Source organism: Ictidomys tridecemlineatus, chromosome 3 (assembly GCF_052094955.1).
Source record: "Ictidomys tridecemlineatus isolate mIctTri1 chromosome 3, mIctTri1.hap1, whole genome shotgun sequence".
Taxonomy (NCBI): Eukaryota; Metazoa; Chordata; class Mammalia; order Rodentia; family Sciuridae; genus Ictidomys; species Ictidomys tridecemlineatus.
In genome coordinates, this window is record NC_135479.1 from 19733163 (window position 1) to 19746832 (window position 13670).

Genomic DNA, 13670 nt, shown 5'->3' on the forward strand with positions numbered 1-13670 from the left:
CCATAGAAGGCTGGCTTTATTTCTCGGGGCTCCAGGTGAGGCTGAACGTCATGGCGGGAGAGTGTGGCAGAGGAAAGCAGCTCACATCATCAAGAAGCAGAACAAGAATTCCACTTGCCAGATACAAATATATACCCCAAAGCCTAATTCCCACCTTCTCCAGCCACACCCTTCCACTTCAGTTACCACTCAGTAAATCCCTATCAGGGGATTAATTCACTGAGTGGGTTAAGACTCTCACAATCGAGTAATTTCTCCCCTGAACTTTCTTGCATTGAGTTTTTGGGTGACACCTTACATACAAACCATAACAATGTTCCCACCCACAACTGGTATTATCAGTCTTTTCTATTTTTGCAAATTTAATTTGCTTTTCTCTAATGGCTAATGATGTTGAACATCTTTTTGTGTTCTTATTTGCCATTTCTGTCTTTTTTTTGTTGTTGTTTTAATTTTTTGTACTTGTACTGGGTTTTGGACTCAGAGGCACTTTACCATGAGCCACATCCCCAGCCCTTTTTATTTTATTTTATTTTTTAGTTGTAGATGGACATAATATCTTTTTATTTAATTTTATGTGGTGCGGTGCTGAGGGTCAAACCCATTGCCTCACACATGCTAGGCAAGCACTCTACCACCGAGCCACAACCCAGGCCCTATTTTTTATTTATTTATTTAATTTTTAAATTTTTTTAAAGATGGACACAATATCTTTATTTATTTAATGAATTTATTTTTTTATGTGGTGCTAAGGATGAAATGCAGTGCCTCACATGTGCGAAGGCAAGTGCTCTACCGTGAGCCACAGCCCCAGCCCCCCTGAGCCCTTTTTATTTTTTATTTTGAGACAGGGTCTTGCTAAGTTGCTGAGGCAGGCCTTGAATTTATGATCCTCCTGCATCAGCCTCCCAAGTCACTGCAATTGCCTCTGCACTTGGCATTCCTAATTTTTTTTGGAAAAGTATCTGTTCAATGTTTCCCTGTTGGGGATTGGGGATGTGGCTCAAGTGGTAGAGCACTCACCTGGCATGTGTGAGGCACTGGGTTTGATCCTTGGCACCACATAAAAATAAAATAAGGATATTGTGTCCACCTAAAACTAAAAAATAAATATTAAAAAAAAAGATCAACAATGTTTCCCTGTTGGGCTATTTATCTTACTCTTGTTATTAGAATTGGTAATATAAAGATTCATGGGGGGGGCTGGGGTTGTGGCTCAGCAGTAGAGCACTCGCCTAGCATGTGCAGGGCTCTGGGTTCGATCCTCAGCACCACATAAAAATAAATAAATACATAAAATAGAGGTATTGTGTACAAAGCAAAAAAAAAAAAAAAAAAAGACTCATGCCCCAAACAGCATGTTTTGGTGTTTTGTCTTCAATGTACAAATGAATATAATGAAAGGCTCATCAGTACTTAACTGGAATATAAGTGCTGTTTTGCATGTTTAAATAACTAAAAACTAGTTCTAATAGAAATATGAAGTGTTTTTATGTGTGTTCTATTCCCTTTGCCCAAGATGGATGACCCCATTTGTCTCCGGAGTGTTCTAGTGAATGTTGATTTTTTTTATTTGCCTTTTTTTTTTTTTACTTTGATATGATAGTTGTTGGTTAGGATCCAGCTGCTGTGACATCTTATGGCTGTGTTTATTTTAATCATATCCATCTGTTCCCTACAGTATATTTCATCTTCCTCAAACACCCTGTGGGGACTGACCAACTGCCAAATAAACTTTTAGAGACATTGAAGACTCATTAAAAAGCCAAGTGAAATAAATATTGACTCATGGACACAAAACATTCAAATATTGCTTTAATTGTAAAAGGAGGAAGTATGGCTTATTTTACAATGTGACTGGTTAAAACTTAATGGCATTTTAGTGTATGTATATATTCCTCTGGCCAAATAAAACACTTGAGAGAAATTAGAATTGGTTGCATTTAATTGTTGGACTATTATGATGTATTTGCTGTCATCTATATTGTAGGAGATCACATTTCAGTTATAACTCCTTTCTTTAATAAAAGTATTGATATTTTCCTTTGGCCATTTCCTTTATTTATTTATTTATTTATTTATTTATTTTTTTTAAAGAGAGAGTGAGAGAGGAGAGAGAGAACTTTTAATATTTATTTTTTAGTTCTCGGCAGACACAACATCTTTGTTGGTATGTGGTGCTGGGGATTGAACCCGGGCCGCACGCATGCCAGGCGAGCCCGCTACCGCTTGAGCCACATCCCCAGCCCTTTGGCTATTTCCTTTAAGAAATCTACACATACACCCAGCAGCTATGGATAGAATAAGTTCATTTCTTACTTGATCTCCAGTTTTAAATGGATGGAGCACTCTGCTCTAAGTTTGCTGTTTTAAAAAGAGAAATCAGTCCAAAAGGACTGACTGAGAGAGGGATTGTAGTTCAAAATAATTTTTGTGTTTTTCTGGGTGGGGGAACCCAGGATTGAACTCAAGGACACTTGACCACTGAGTCACATTCTCAGCCCTATTTTTTGTATTTTATTTAGAGACAGGATATCAGTGAGTTGTTTAGCTCCTCACTTTTGCTGAGGCTGGTTTTGAACTTATGATCCTCCTGATTACAGACGTGCACCATCCAGTCTGGCTCTCAAAACCATTTCTTAAAGGAGGTTGTGTTGTTTCTGTGAGTTATAATTTATAACAATTGGGTCATTTGGGTCTTAGGTAAAGTAATACAAGACTTCTTTCTTTTCTTTTTTCCCCTCACAGTAATGGGGATTGCTACTGAGCTACATCCCCAATTCTTTTTATTTTTTAATTTTGAGACAGAGTCTGGATAAACTGCTAAGGCTAGCCTCAAATTTATGAATCTCCTGCCTCAGCCTCCAAATTGCTGAGATTATAGGCCTGCAGCTATAATCTGTTATCCAGTTAGCCTAAGATTTCTGAGACAGCTAGTTTTATCCTTAATTTGAAACATATTTCATTTCCTGTATCAGACTACTAGTAAGTTTTTGAGGGCAGAAGTTATGTGAACAATCACTTAATATTACCTGTGATTTTGAGGTATGGCCTTTTCCTGTGTGTATTGGCACCAAGGATTGAATTTGAGCCTTGTACATGCTAGCCAAGGGCTCCAGCACTGAGTACCATCCCTGGACCCTATTTATTTATTTATTTATTTGGTACTGGGTATTAAAACTAGAGGTGCTTAACCAGTGAGCGACATCCCCAGCCCTTTTTTCATATTTTTATTTAGAGACAGGGTCTTGCTAAGTTAGGTTAGGGCCTTGCTAAATTGCTGAGGCTGGCTTTGAACTTTAATCCTCCTGCCTTAACCTCCCAAGCTGCTGGGATGACAGGGTGTTGCTGTGTTATCACCCAGGGTGGTCAGGAACTTCTGAGCTCAAGTGATCCCTCTGCCTCAGCCTCCTCAGTAGCTGGGAATACAGGCATGCACCAATGACTACACTGGCAGGGATTCAAATTCTTAGATTTTGTTGTTATTTCATTCCCTTCCCCAGAAAGATAATATTTAACTCAGGGGAATTCTGTTTTTTGTTTTTTTGTTTTTCTTTTTTGTGGTATTGGGGAATGAGCCCAGGGGTGCTCTACCACTGAGATATATCACCCACCCTTTTTATTTTGAGATAGGGTTCTGCTGTGTTGCCCAGGCTGGCCACAGACTTGGCAATCCTCCTGCCTCAGGCTGCTTAGTTGCTGTTATTATAGACCTATGTCTCCATACCTGACTGGACTGTTTTAAATCACTTGGTTTGAGTTAGTAGGAAACAGAAAATCTCTCTGCTTCTTTACTATTCTTTCTTCTTTTTCCTTTACATTAATTAATTAATTTCAATATTGGAGGTTGAACCCAGGGTCACTTTACCACTGAGCTACATCCCAACCCCTTTTATTTTTATTTTTTTAATATTTATTTTTTTAGTTATAGGTGAACACACAATATCTTTATTTTATTTTATTTTTTTATGTGGTGCTGAGGATCAAATCCAGTGGTAGGTGAGCGCTGTACCTCTGAGCCACAACCCCAGCCCCACAACCCCTTGTTTATTTATTTATTTGTTTGTTTGTTTGTTTATTTTGTGTGGTGCTGGGGATTGAACCCAGGGCTTTGTGCATTCAAGGCAAGCATTCTACCAACTGAGCTATATCTCCAGCCCCCTTTTATTTTTTATTTTGAGAAGAGTGGTCTCTAACTTGTGATCCTCCTGCCTTAGCCTCCTGAGTAGCTGGGATTATAGGAGTAGGCTGCAAGGCCTTGGGTTTGTCCCACTACTACAAAACAAAACAAAAAAACCTGGATGTGGTGGCATTTGCCTCTTTGCCTAAAGTCCCAGTTACTAAAGATGCTGAGGCAGGAGAATTGCTTATGTCAACAAGTTTGAGGCCAGACTGGGCAACATAGTAAGACCCCATCTCAAAAAACAAACAGGGGCTAGGGCTGTAGCTCAGTGGCAGAGTGCTTGCCTAGCACATGTGAAGCACTGGGTTTGATCCTCCATGCTAGGTAAAAGTAAATAAAATAAAGGCATGCTGTCCATCTACAACTACAAAAAAATAAAAAATAAAAACAAACAAAATCCAAAAACAACTATCAGTTTCCTCTAATATTGAATTAGGTGACTTCATTTGTTTTCAAATAAAACATTCGGATATACTCTTAAAATCCACCTGCATGGGGCTGGGGGCATAGCTCAGTAGTAGCACAAGGATCTAGCATGTAGAAGGCCTGGGTTTTATCCCCAGCAACACACACACACACACACACACACACACACACACACACAAATGTAACAAAAACATTTTTTTTTAAAAATCTATGTACAGAAATATTATAATCATGATCTGATTGTGACATATGTGTGGTGGTAGATTAACTTTTATTGTTTGTGCTAATCATTTCTTATAGGCAGTGTAACAGGTAATTTTTAAATGTTTCTTTAGAAGAAATTTAAGAATATACTCTGAAGAAAAAAAGTATCTTCTAGGAAATTTTTAAAAACACAGTCTGGGGGCTGGGAATGTGGCTCAGGCGGTAGCGCCGCTCGCCTGGCATGCGGGTGGCCTGGGTTCGATCCTCAACACCACATACCAACAAAGATGTGTCCGCCGAGAACTAAGAAATAAATATTAAAAATTCTCTCTCTCTCTCCTCTCTCACACTCTTTAAAAAAAAAAAACACAGTCTGAAACTTTAGTTTCTATTTCAAATTTTGGCTCCTCATAATTCCTCTTAATATTTTTGGGGAATTTAAAATGTTAGGTGAAATGGATAAACTAGTTCTCTAAGAAACTTAACTAGTGAATATAGAGTTATAACATTATCTTGTACATCTTATTGAATTTTTACATGTGTTTAATGTTTGTTGGGCCTGCTGGCTAAGCCTAGAAATGGGTCCAGGAAAGCATTTATGAACTTTATAATTGTGAGAATATACTTATACATGTGAATGGAAGGATAAAATAACATCAAGTATTATTGAGACCTGACTTGCATCTAAAAGCAATGGTAGTAGATACCTTCAAGACTTCCTAGTTTGGGGGAAACATCCTACTTAAGGGCATCAGGGTCTAAATCCACTACAGTGATTTAATAAAATCACTATCTGTTTTCTTTTGCAAAGCTGAATGCTTGTTTTGCCTTTTTGTCTGGCCATTCCTTTGAAGAACAGAGACACATAAAATCCAGAAGTTCTCCTGGTATTCTACAAAGTAGGTAAAGTATGTTACAGTATGTCCTTTAAAATTTTGAACCTTAATTTCAGTATTTAAAAATGTGACTTTCAGTGTTATCAATTTCTATATGTCTTGCTGCTGATGGGAGATAAGATTATGTTGTTGTCATAATCTACTTTTATTACTAGACAAACATGGAGTAGATTTAGGTAATTTAATAGGTAACAGTTTTGTAGTGGGTGGGTCTTTCTGTAAAGCTCTTGGATATGAACTTTGCTCTGTTAGTCAAAGCAGTGAATAGTTTTCCCTATGTCCAAGAAATCTAACTTCCTAATATCTCCAGGAGAACTCTGTGTGTGTGTGTGTGTGTGTGTGTATGTGTGTGTGTGTGGTCTTAGGGATCCAACCCAGGGACTCACATGTGCTAAGCGCAGAGTTCTTGCCACTGAGCTATTCTCCAGCTTGAAAGCTTAATTTAAAATGAGTCACACACAGGACAGAAACTAAGCATTTTGACAATTGGACAGGGAATTGCTGATTTGAAAATTGATACTTTTATTAGACTAGTGTATTTAAGTTCTTTAAATGTTATGTTTTAATGAATAAGTTTAGTGGGAATGAAAGCATAATTTGCTATATTTATGCAAATTTGAGGAATGCTTCATTTCAGGGCATAAAATGCTATTTTTTTTTAATAAAATGCTATTCTTATCTCTCTCTTTAGAGTATAGCAAAATGGATATACCAAATCCTCCAACTTCCAAATGTATCACTTACTGGAAAAGAAAAGTGAAATCTGAATATATGCGACTTCGACAACTTAAACGACTTCAGGCAAATATGGGTGCAAAGGTAAAAAACCATTCTCAAGTGGGTGTGGTGGCAACATGCCTATAATCTGGGATACTCAGGAGGCTGAGACAGGAAGTTGGAAAGATTGAGGCCAGCCTGGGCAATTTAGGGAGACCCTGGCTCAAAAGGAAAGGTAGTGAGCTGACAGACTGAGGATTTGCAAGACCCTAGTAGGTTCAATCCCCAGTATTAATAAATAAATAAATACATAAATAAATAGCTTCCAAGTGAAAGATTGCAGATTTCATTGTGTTTCTTCAGTGTTGAGGATTTGAAATTTTTTCACTTGTGCTTTGATATCTTAATCTTTTTCTTGGCTTTGCTAGGCTCTATATGTGGCAAATTTTGCAAAGGTTCAAGAAAAAACCCAAATTCTCAATGAAGAGTGGAAGAAGCTTCGTGTCCAACCTGTTCAGTCAATGAAGCCTGTGAGTGGGCATCCTTTTCTCAAAAAGGTACTACAGGGGTCAAAACCTGGTCTTTCCCTCTTTCTTGGGCATAAAGTTTTTTTTTCTGTTAGAAAATAAATAAACAAAATAGACACAGCTATTATAGTCAACCTTGAGCAATTAGGAGAGTAAATCAGTAAAGAGTAATTTTGTCACCTTTTTTCTCTTCAATTGATAATCATGGGGGCTGGGGTTGTAGCTCAATGGTAGAGTGCTTGCCTAGCAAGTGTGAGGCCCTGGGTTCAATCCTCAGTACCACATAAAAAATAAATAAATGTATTGTGTCCATTTACAACTAAAACTATTTTTTAAAATAATAATAATTGTGATTTTTTTTTAGTTAAAAAACAAAGATATTTAAGGGCTGGGATTGTGGCTCAGTGGTAGAGCATTTGCCTAGCACATAAGGTACTGGGTTTGATCCTTAGCACCACATAAAAATAGATAAGTAAAATAAAGATATTGTGTCCATCTATAACTAAAAATTAAAATATTTTAAAAAAAGACATTTATTGTCTGCTTCCCTGGACTCTGTATCCAAGCTCTAAATCAACTCTATGACTTGATCAACTCCTAAAGTACTTTTATATTGGGAAATGAATGCTCTGGGTAATGGACAGGAGTATATTGATACCTTATTGTAAATTTATTTATTAGATTGAATTATCATCATAAAAATAATTCTAGTTTCTCTAGATTTGTGTGTATTTGGGGGGGGGTATAGAACTCAGGGCCTTTTGCATGCGAGGCAAGCACTCTACCAACTGAGCTACATCCCCAGCCCAATGTTTTTTATAAATAAATGAATTTTATTTGTTTGTTTATTTTAATTTGTTGTTGCTGTTGTAGATAGACACAATACCTTCACTTTATTTATTATTTTTATGTGGTGCTGAGAATTGAACCTAGTGCCTCCCTCACATGTGCTAGGCCAGCGCTCTATCACTGAGCCACAACCCTAGTCCTATAATTTCAGTATCACTTTGTTTTCCTGGGTACTGTCCCTATCAGCTAGGTCTTAAAGTTTATGTCCTTAGGAAAACTTCCTCATCTTCATCTCATCCTTTAGAACTTTCAGAGGCCATTTACTATTGTGTACACTCCAAGGAGACCAACAGTTTTAATTGAAATCAACATCAGTGGAGTATGGCAATCACTGGGATGGACTCTGTAGAGTATGCAAATATAAATAAGAGACAGTTCCTGCTCTCCACAGGAGCAATGCTAAAAAAAAACACTCAATATATTAATTTGTAAGAATTATAAGAACATGACCAGGTGTAATGACCAGGCACATACCTGTAATTCCAGTTACACAGGAGGCTGAGGCAGGAGGATCACAAGTTCAAGGCTAGCCTGGGTAACTTAGGGAGACTCTGTTTCAAAGCAATATAAAAAGTGCTGGGGATGTAGCTCAGTGGGAGAGTGCTTGCCTATACTCTGAGTTCAACCCAGCAACACACACGCACACACAAATAAATAAAAAATAAAAAAGAATGAGAATAGTATAAGAACACTGGGGACTTTTGGAAGGAAACTACATAATTCTCTCTTGGGTTTTGTTCCTGCCTTTCTCTGTCTATGTCATTTCTCGTTCTTTAGTGTACAATAGAGAGCATTTTCCCAGGATTTGCAAGCCAACATATGTTAATGAGGTCTCTGAACACTGTTGCATTGGTTCCCATCATGTATTCCTGGTCCCCTCTTCAGCAGAACTTTATGGTATGTATTAAAAGCAGTTGTTTAATCTGTATGATTTACTTATATTGATATGTGGAAGCTCCTCTTAGGAGAATACTTACCAAAGCTTGAATATACAGCATGGTACATTTTTGTAATTTACTTACTCTAAAAAATAGTAAGTTTTTCTAATGTGTTAGATTTTAGTGCTTTCTAAAATATACTTCTGAATTGATTTTTTTTTCCTTTAAATGAATGAGGTTGGGCAAAGCTCCAATTTTCTCTTTCTACTTGGATCCAATTTTGTAACATTATATGCAGTCTAAATCAGATACTTGAGGCTTAAAAGCAGGTTGTCAACCCCCTGCTGATGGAGTAATTCTGTCTGAATCCTCTAAAGGCAAGATAATATGAAAGCAACTGAGATAACAGAGGTGCACATGGTTACACAGTCCTTTCATCCAGGGCTTTATGCTGACTCTTGCTAGGATTATTTATTGTTCTGATGATCAGTCCTCTTTAAATACTGCTATTGCTTATCATCTGTCTGGTGACAGGTAGCCATACTGCTGATCAGAACAGGATATAGGGCTATAGAAAAGAGTAATCTCTTTAAGTAAAACCTCAGAGTAATTATTCTTGGAACTTGGGGATTTAAGAATGACTATGTTGGGGCTGGAATTGCAGTTCAGTGGTAGAGTGTGCTTGCTGTGTAAAGCCTAGGGTTCACTCTCCAGCACCTCCCAACCAAAAAAAAAAAAAAAGAATAGCTATGTGTTCTGTATTCTCAGATGAATATCTTGCCCCACTCTACTCCTCCTTGAGTATTATTTCCTTGATTTTTTTTTTTTTTAATGGTGCTAGGAATTGAACTCAAGGCCTTGTGTGTACAAAGCAAGCACTCTACCAACTGAGCTATATCCCCGGGCCTCCTTGAGTATTATTTATCTCCAGAAGATATCCATAGCCTATTCTGCGATTGCCTTTAGGTTCAGATTGAGTATGATAGGCATGAGTTATCATAATTTTTTATTATTGCAGAGTAATTTTGCTTCATAGCATATCCCAAAATTTTATGATTGCTCTGGTGCTTGTGTAGTTCTATTGTAAATCATACCTGTGGAGGCCTTCCTTTTTATTTATCTATTTACTCATGAAAGCCACTAGAATAAAAATATAATAAAGAAAAAAGAAAAAGAAAACCATTGGAATTGGAGACTTTTGACTGTTTTTTAGGTGACATTCATAACTATATCACAAAGAAGTGTAGTGGATACAAGGAGAAAATAGATGGAAGTACTGTGAAAAATAAATGGGCTGTCAAATTCTAGGTGTTGGCGGAAATACCATAGTCAATATCAACCAGACTGACTTTTATCTCTCTAAGAGTAGCATCACCCTTTCTTTGTGAGATTTTAATTGACTAGTCTTTAAAGTGCAGAAAACTCTATGATTAAAGGAATTTTCAGGAGACTCAGAAACAAACAAACAAACAAAAAAAACTAAGCAAAGATTCCACTAAATAGAAAAGAGGAGATGCATAGTGCCTCGTGGAATGAATTATATCTGGTTTAATTTCAGGTAGAAGATGAGACAGTTTTGTGCAATATCCCCTACATGGGAGATGAAGTGAAAGAAGAAGATGAAACTTTCATTGAAGAGCTGATCAATAACTATGATGGGAAAGTCCATGGTGAAGAAGGTAGTGGTGCTGAGTTCTTTAGGAGAAAACTATTTTTAGAATAGTGCCTTTTCTACTAGGTGCAGTGGTACATGCCTGTAATTCCAGTGACTCAGGAGTCTGAGGCACAATGATCACAGGTTTGAGGCCAGCCTCAGCAACTCAGCCAGGCCCTAAGCAATTTAGTAAAACCCTGTCTCAACATAAAAAGGACCTGGGATGTGGCTCAATGGTAAGTAAGATGCCCCTGTGTTTAAGCACCAGGACCAAAAAAAAAAAAAAAAAAAAAAAAAAATCACAGTTAAATTTTAAAAGGAGATGAGACACAAAAGAATTATTAGTAATCAGTGGCTAGAAATAAAGTTCATTATACAGATTTCTTAGAAGTCCATCCAAGGCCATTTTGTGCTTCATTTTCCATTCTTTCAGAATGGCAATGAACAGCCGGATGTGGGGGCGCATGCCTGTAATCCCAGCGGTGCAGGAGTTTGAGGCAGGAGGATTATGAGTTCAAAGCCAGCCTCAGCAAAAGTGAGGCACTAAGCAACTCAGTGTGACCCTGTTTCTAAATAAAATACAAAATAGGGCTGGGGATGTGGCTCAGTGGTCAAGTGCCCCTGAGAATTTAATCCCTGATAACCCCCCCACACACATACACACACACACAAAAGAATGGCAATAAGCATAACTTCTGTTCATACTACTTTGATCCATGTATCCTCTGAATTTCTACAAAATTGGCTTAAATGTCTTTGGTTTTCTAAAAATAATCGTTTGGACTTGTTTGTAATTCTAGAAAAGGTTGTCAGTATATAAGGTAATAAGAGGCAGAGAGACTTCCTAGGTGTTTGCCAACCAGTAGCCCCACATACTCTTTTGACAGTTGTGGGTACTGTTATAATGCTTTTCAAATACATTGTTTATCCACAGCACCCCCTAGTGTTCAAGGACTTTCTTCCAAGTTGAAGTATAACCCCATAAAGTATGATTTTAGGAAAAAATGCTGTCTTTTGATTTAGAGAAGTTCCTATCCATCTATCTGCAGAAAAACCAAGAGAATTTTCATTTGATTATCTTTTCTCTGTGCTGTGTGTGACTATTGGTATACTCTTTTGAGATTTTGAACCATAAATATTGAATTGACCTTTGACTAAGGAAGTAAAATATCCCAATAAAAATGAAACCTGGAGGGCTGGGATTGTGACTCAGTGGCAGAGTGCTTGCCTAGCATGTATGAGGCACTAGGTTCAATTCTCAGCACTACATATAAATAAATAAAATAAAGGCCCATTGACAACTAAAAAAATTTTAAAAAAAGAAAAAAGAATGAATCCTGGGGGGCTGGGGTTGTGGCTCAGCTTCAGAGCACTTACCTAGCACGTGTGAGGTCCTGGGTTCATGGGTTCGGTACTCAGCATCACATAAAAATCAATAAATAAAAACAAAGGTATTATGTGCAATTATAACTAAAAAATAATTTAAAAAAAAAAAGAATGAAACCTGGGTAGAGGATGTAGCTTAGTGGTCGAGTACTTGCCCACCATGTATAAAGCCCTAGGTTTGATCCCTAGCACTGAAAAGAAAAAAAAAAGAAAGAAAGAAAGAAAAATAAAAGAAAGAAGCTTATAGATGTTTTCATGCTCACGAAGCTAAACTGTTGCAATTAAGAGTCAGTCAGATGAGCTGGGCACGGTGGCGCCCACCTGTAATCCCAGCGGCTCAGGAGGCTGAGGCAGGAGGATCATGAGTTGAAAGCTAACCTCAGCAACAGCAAAGCTCTAAGCAACTCAGTGAGACTCTGTCTCTAAATAAATTACAAAATGGGGCTGAGAATGTGACTCAGTGGTCCAGTGCCCCTGATTTCAATCCCTGGTACCCCCCCCCAAAAAATGATTGCAGTACCCTGATTGTTCATATGAAACATATGAGCCTTAGGAGTGAGTACAAAAAACCTGCCCAGGAGGACGAATGGAATGTGAAACAACCACTGCTTATCCTTCCAATCTTGTGTTTTAGAGATGATTCCTGGATCTGTCTTGATTAGTGATGCTGTTTTCCTGGAGTTGGTAGATGCCCTGAATCAATATTCAGATGAGGAGGAGGAAGGACACAATGACACCTCAGATGGAAAGCAAGAAGATAGCAAAGAAGATCTGCCAGTAACAAGAAAGAGAAAACGACACTCCATTGAAGGTACATAGCATTGCTTCCACATTCCATTTTGAAAATGACAGAGATACAGAAGAAGGGAAACCTGAAACGGTATATTGCTTATTAAAGATGGTTGGTGCTTCTCTTGATCCATTTAGAAGTTAAATATGGCAGGCTGTTGTGGCATATGCCTATAATCCTAACAACTCAGGAGGCTGAGGCAGGAGGAGTGCAAGTTCGAGGCCAACCTCAGCAATTTAGCAAGGCCCTAAGCAACTTAGCAAGACCTTTTCCCAAAAAAATAAAAGGGACTGAAGAGGTCTGGGGTTGTAGCTCAGTGGTAGAGCGCTTGCCTTGCATGTGTGAGGCCCTGGGTTTAATCCTCAGCACCACATAAAAATAAATAAATAAAAAGATATTGTATCCATCTACAACTTAAAACTTTTTTAAAAAGGTGGGGGGACTGAAGATGTGGCTCAGTGATTAAGCATCCCTGGGTTCAATTCCTAGTACTCCCCCCAAAAAAGCTAAACGTGATCATTAACTAATAGCTTAAGTTGGCTATAGCCTAGCTGAAGAAGAAAGTAGAATTTACGAATAATCATCATTCATTTCTAAATATGTGAGTAATGTGATTGTAAAACTTAGACAATATAAAGAAGAAAACAAAATGACACTATAATCCTGCTTTGTAGAAATAACCAGATTAATATTTCCTTCTAAACTTAAAAAATGTATTCATGTAGGGCTGGGGTTAATGCTCAGAGGTAGAGTGCTCACCTAGTATGCATAAGGTGCTGGGTTCCATCCTCAGCACAACATATATTGTGTCCACCTACAACTAAAAAATGAATATTTTCTTAAAAAAATGTATTCATGTAAATCAACATGTTTATATTATGCCAAATTTGAATGAACTCTGTATAAAATTTTAACTTTTTTGTTTAATTGATTATATCAGCATTTTTCCATGTCACTAATATTTATTTAATCAATCCAATATTTAATCACTTAATTATACTGTATGTTACTTAATTATACTGTATATCTAGGGACATAGTATCTCTCTGCTATAAAATAGTTATAGTATCCATCTTGTTTTTAAGCATTAACATTATTATCATAATTCAGATTCTTCTATTTTCAGGTCTCTTCATGGAGACTCCTTTTTACCTCCAGAT

At 37.4% G+C, this 13670-nt stretch overlaps 1 protein-coding gene across 8 annotated transcripts in view; it reads left to right on the forward strand.

The window, feature by feature from the left end:
- Positions 1-13670, forward strand: part of Ezh1 (enhancer of zeste 1 polycomb repressive complex 2 subunit) — a 40652-nt gene that overhangs the window by 9366 nt on the left and 17616 nt on the right. For 4 of the 8 annotated variants that reach the window (XM_078041021.1, XM_040268755.2, XM_021724254.3 and 1 more), the window contains 6 exons: positions 5625-5716; positions 6401-6528; positions 6855-6983; positions 8580-8699; positions 10239-10359; positions 12355-12531. In XM_078041021.1, the coding sequence (XP_077897147.1) occupies positions 6412-6528; positions 6855-6983; positions 8580-8699; positions 10239-10359; positions 12355-12531 (664 nt within the window). In that variant the 5' untranslated portion in view covers positions 5625-5716; positions 6401-6411. The remainder of the gene's footprint in view (positions 1-5624; positions 5717-6400; positions 6529-6854; positions 6984-8579; positions 8700-10238; positions 10360-12354; positions 12532-13670) is intronic. The other 4 variants (XM_078041023.1, XM_013357086.4, XM_040268756.2 and 1 more) reach the window with 1 other exon arrangement.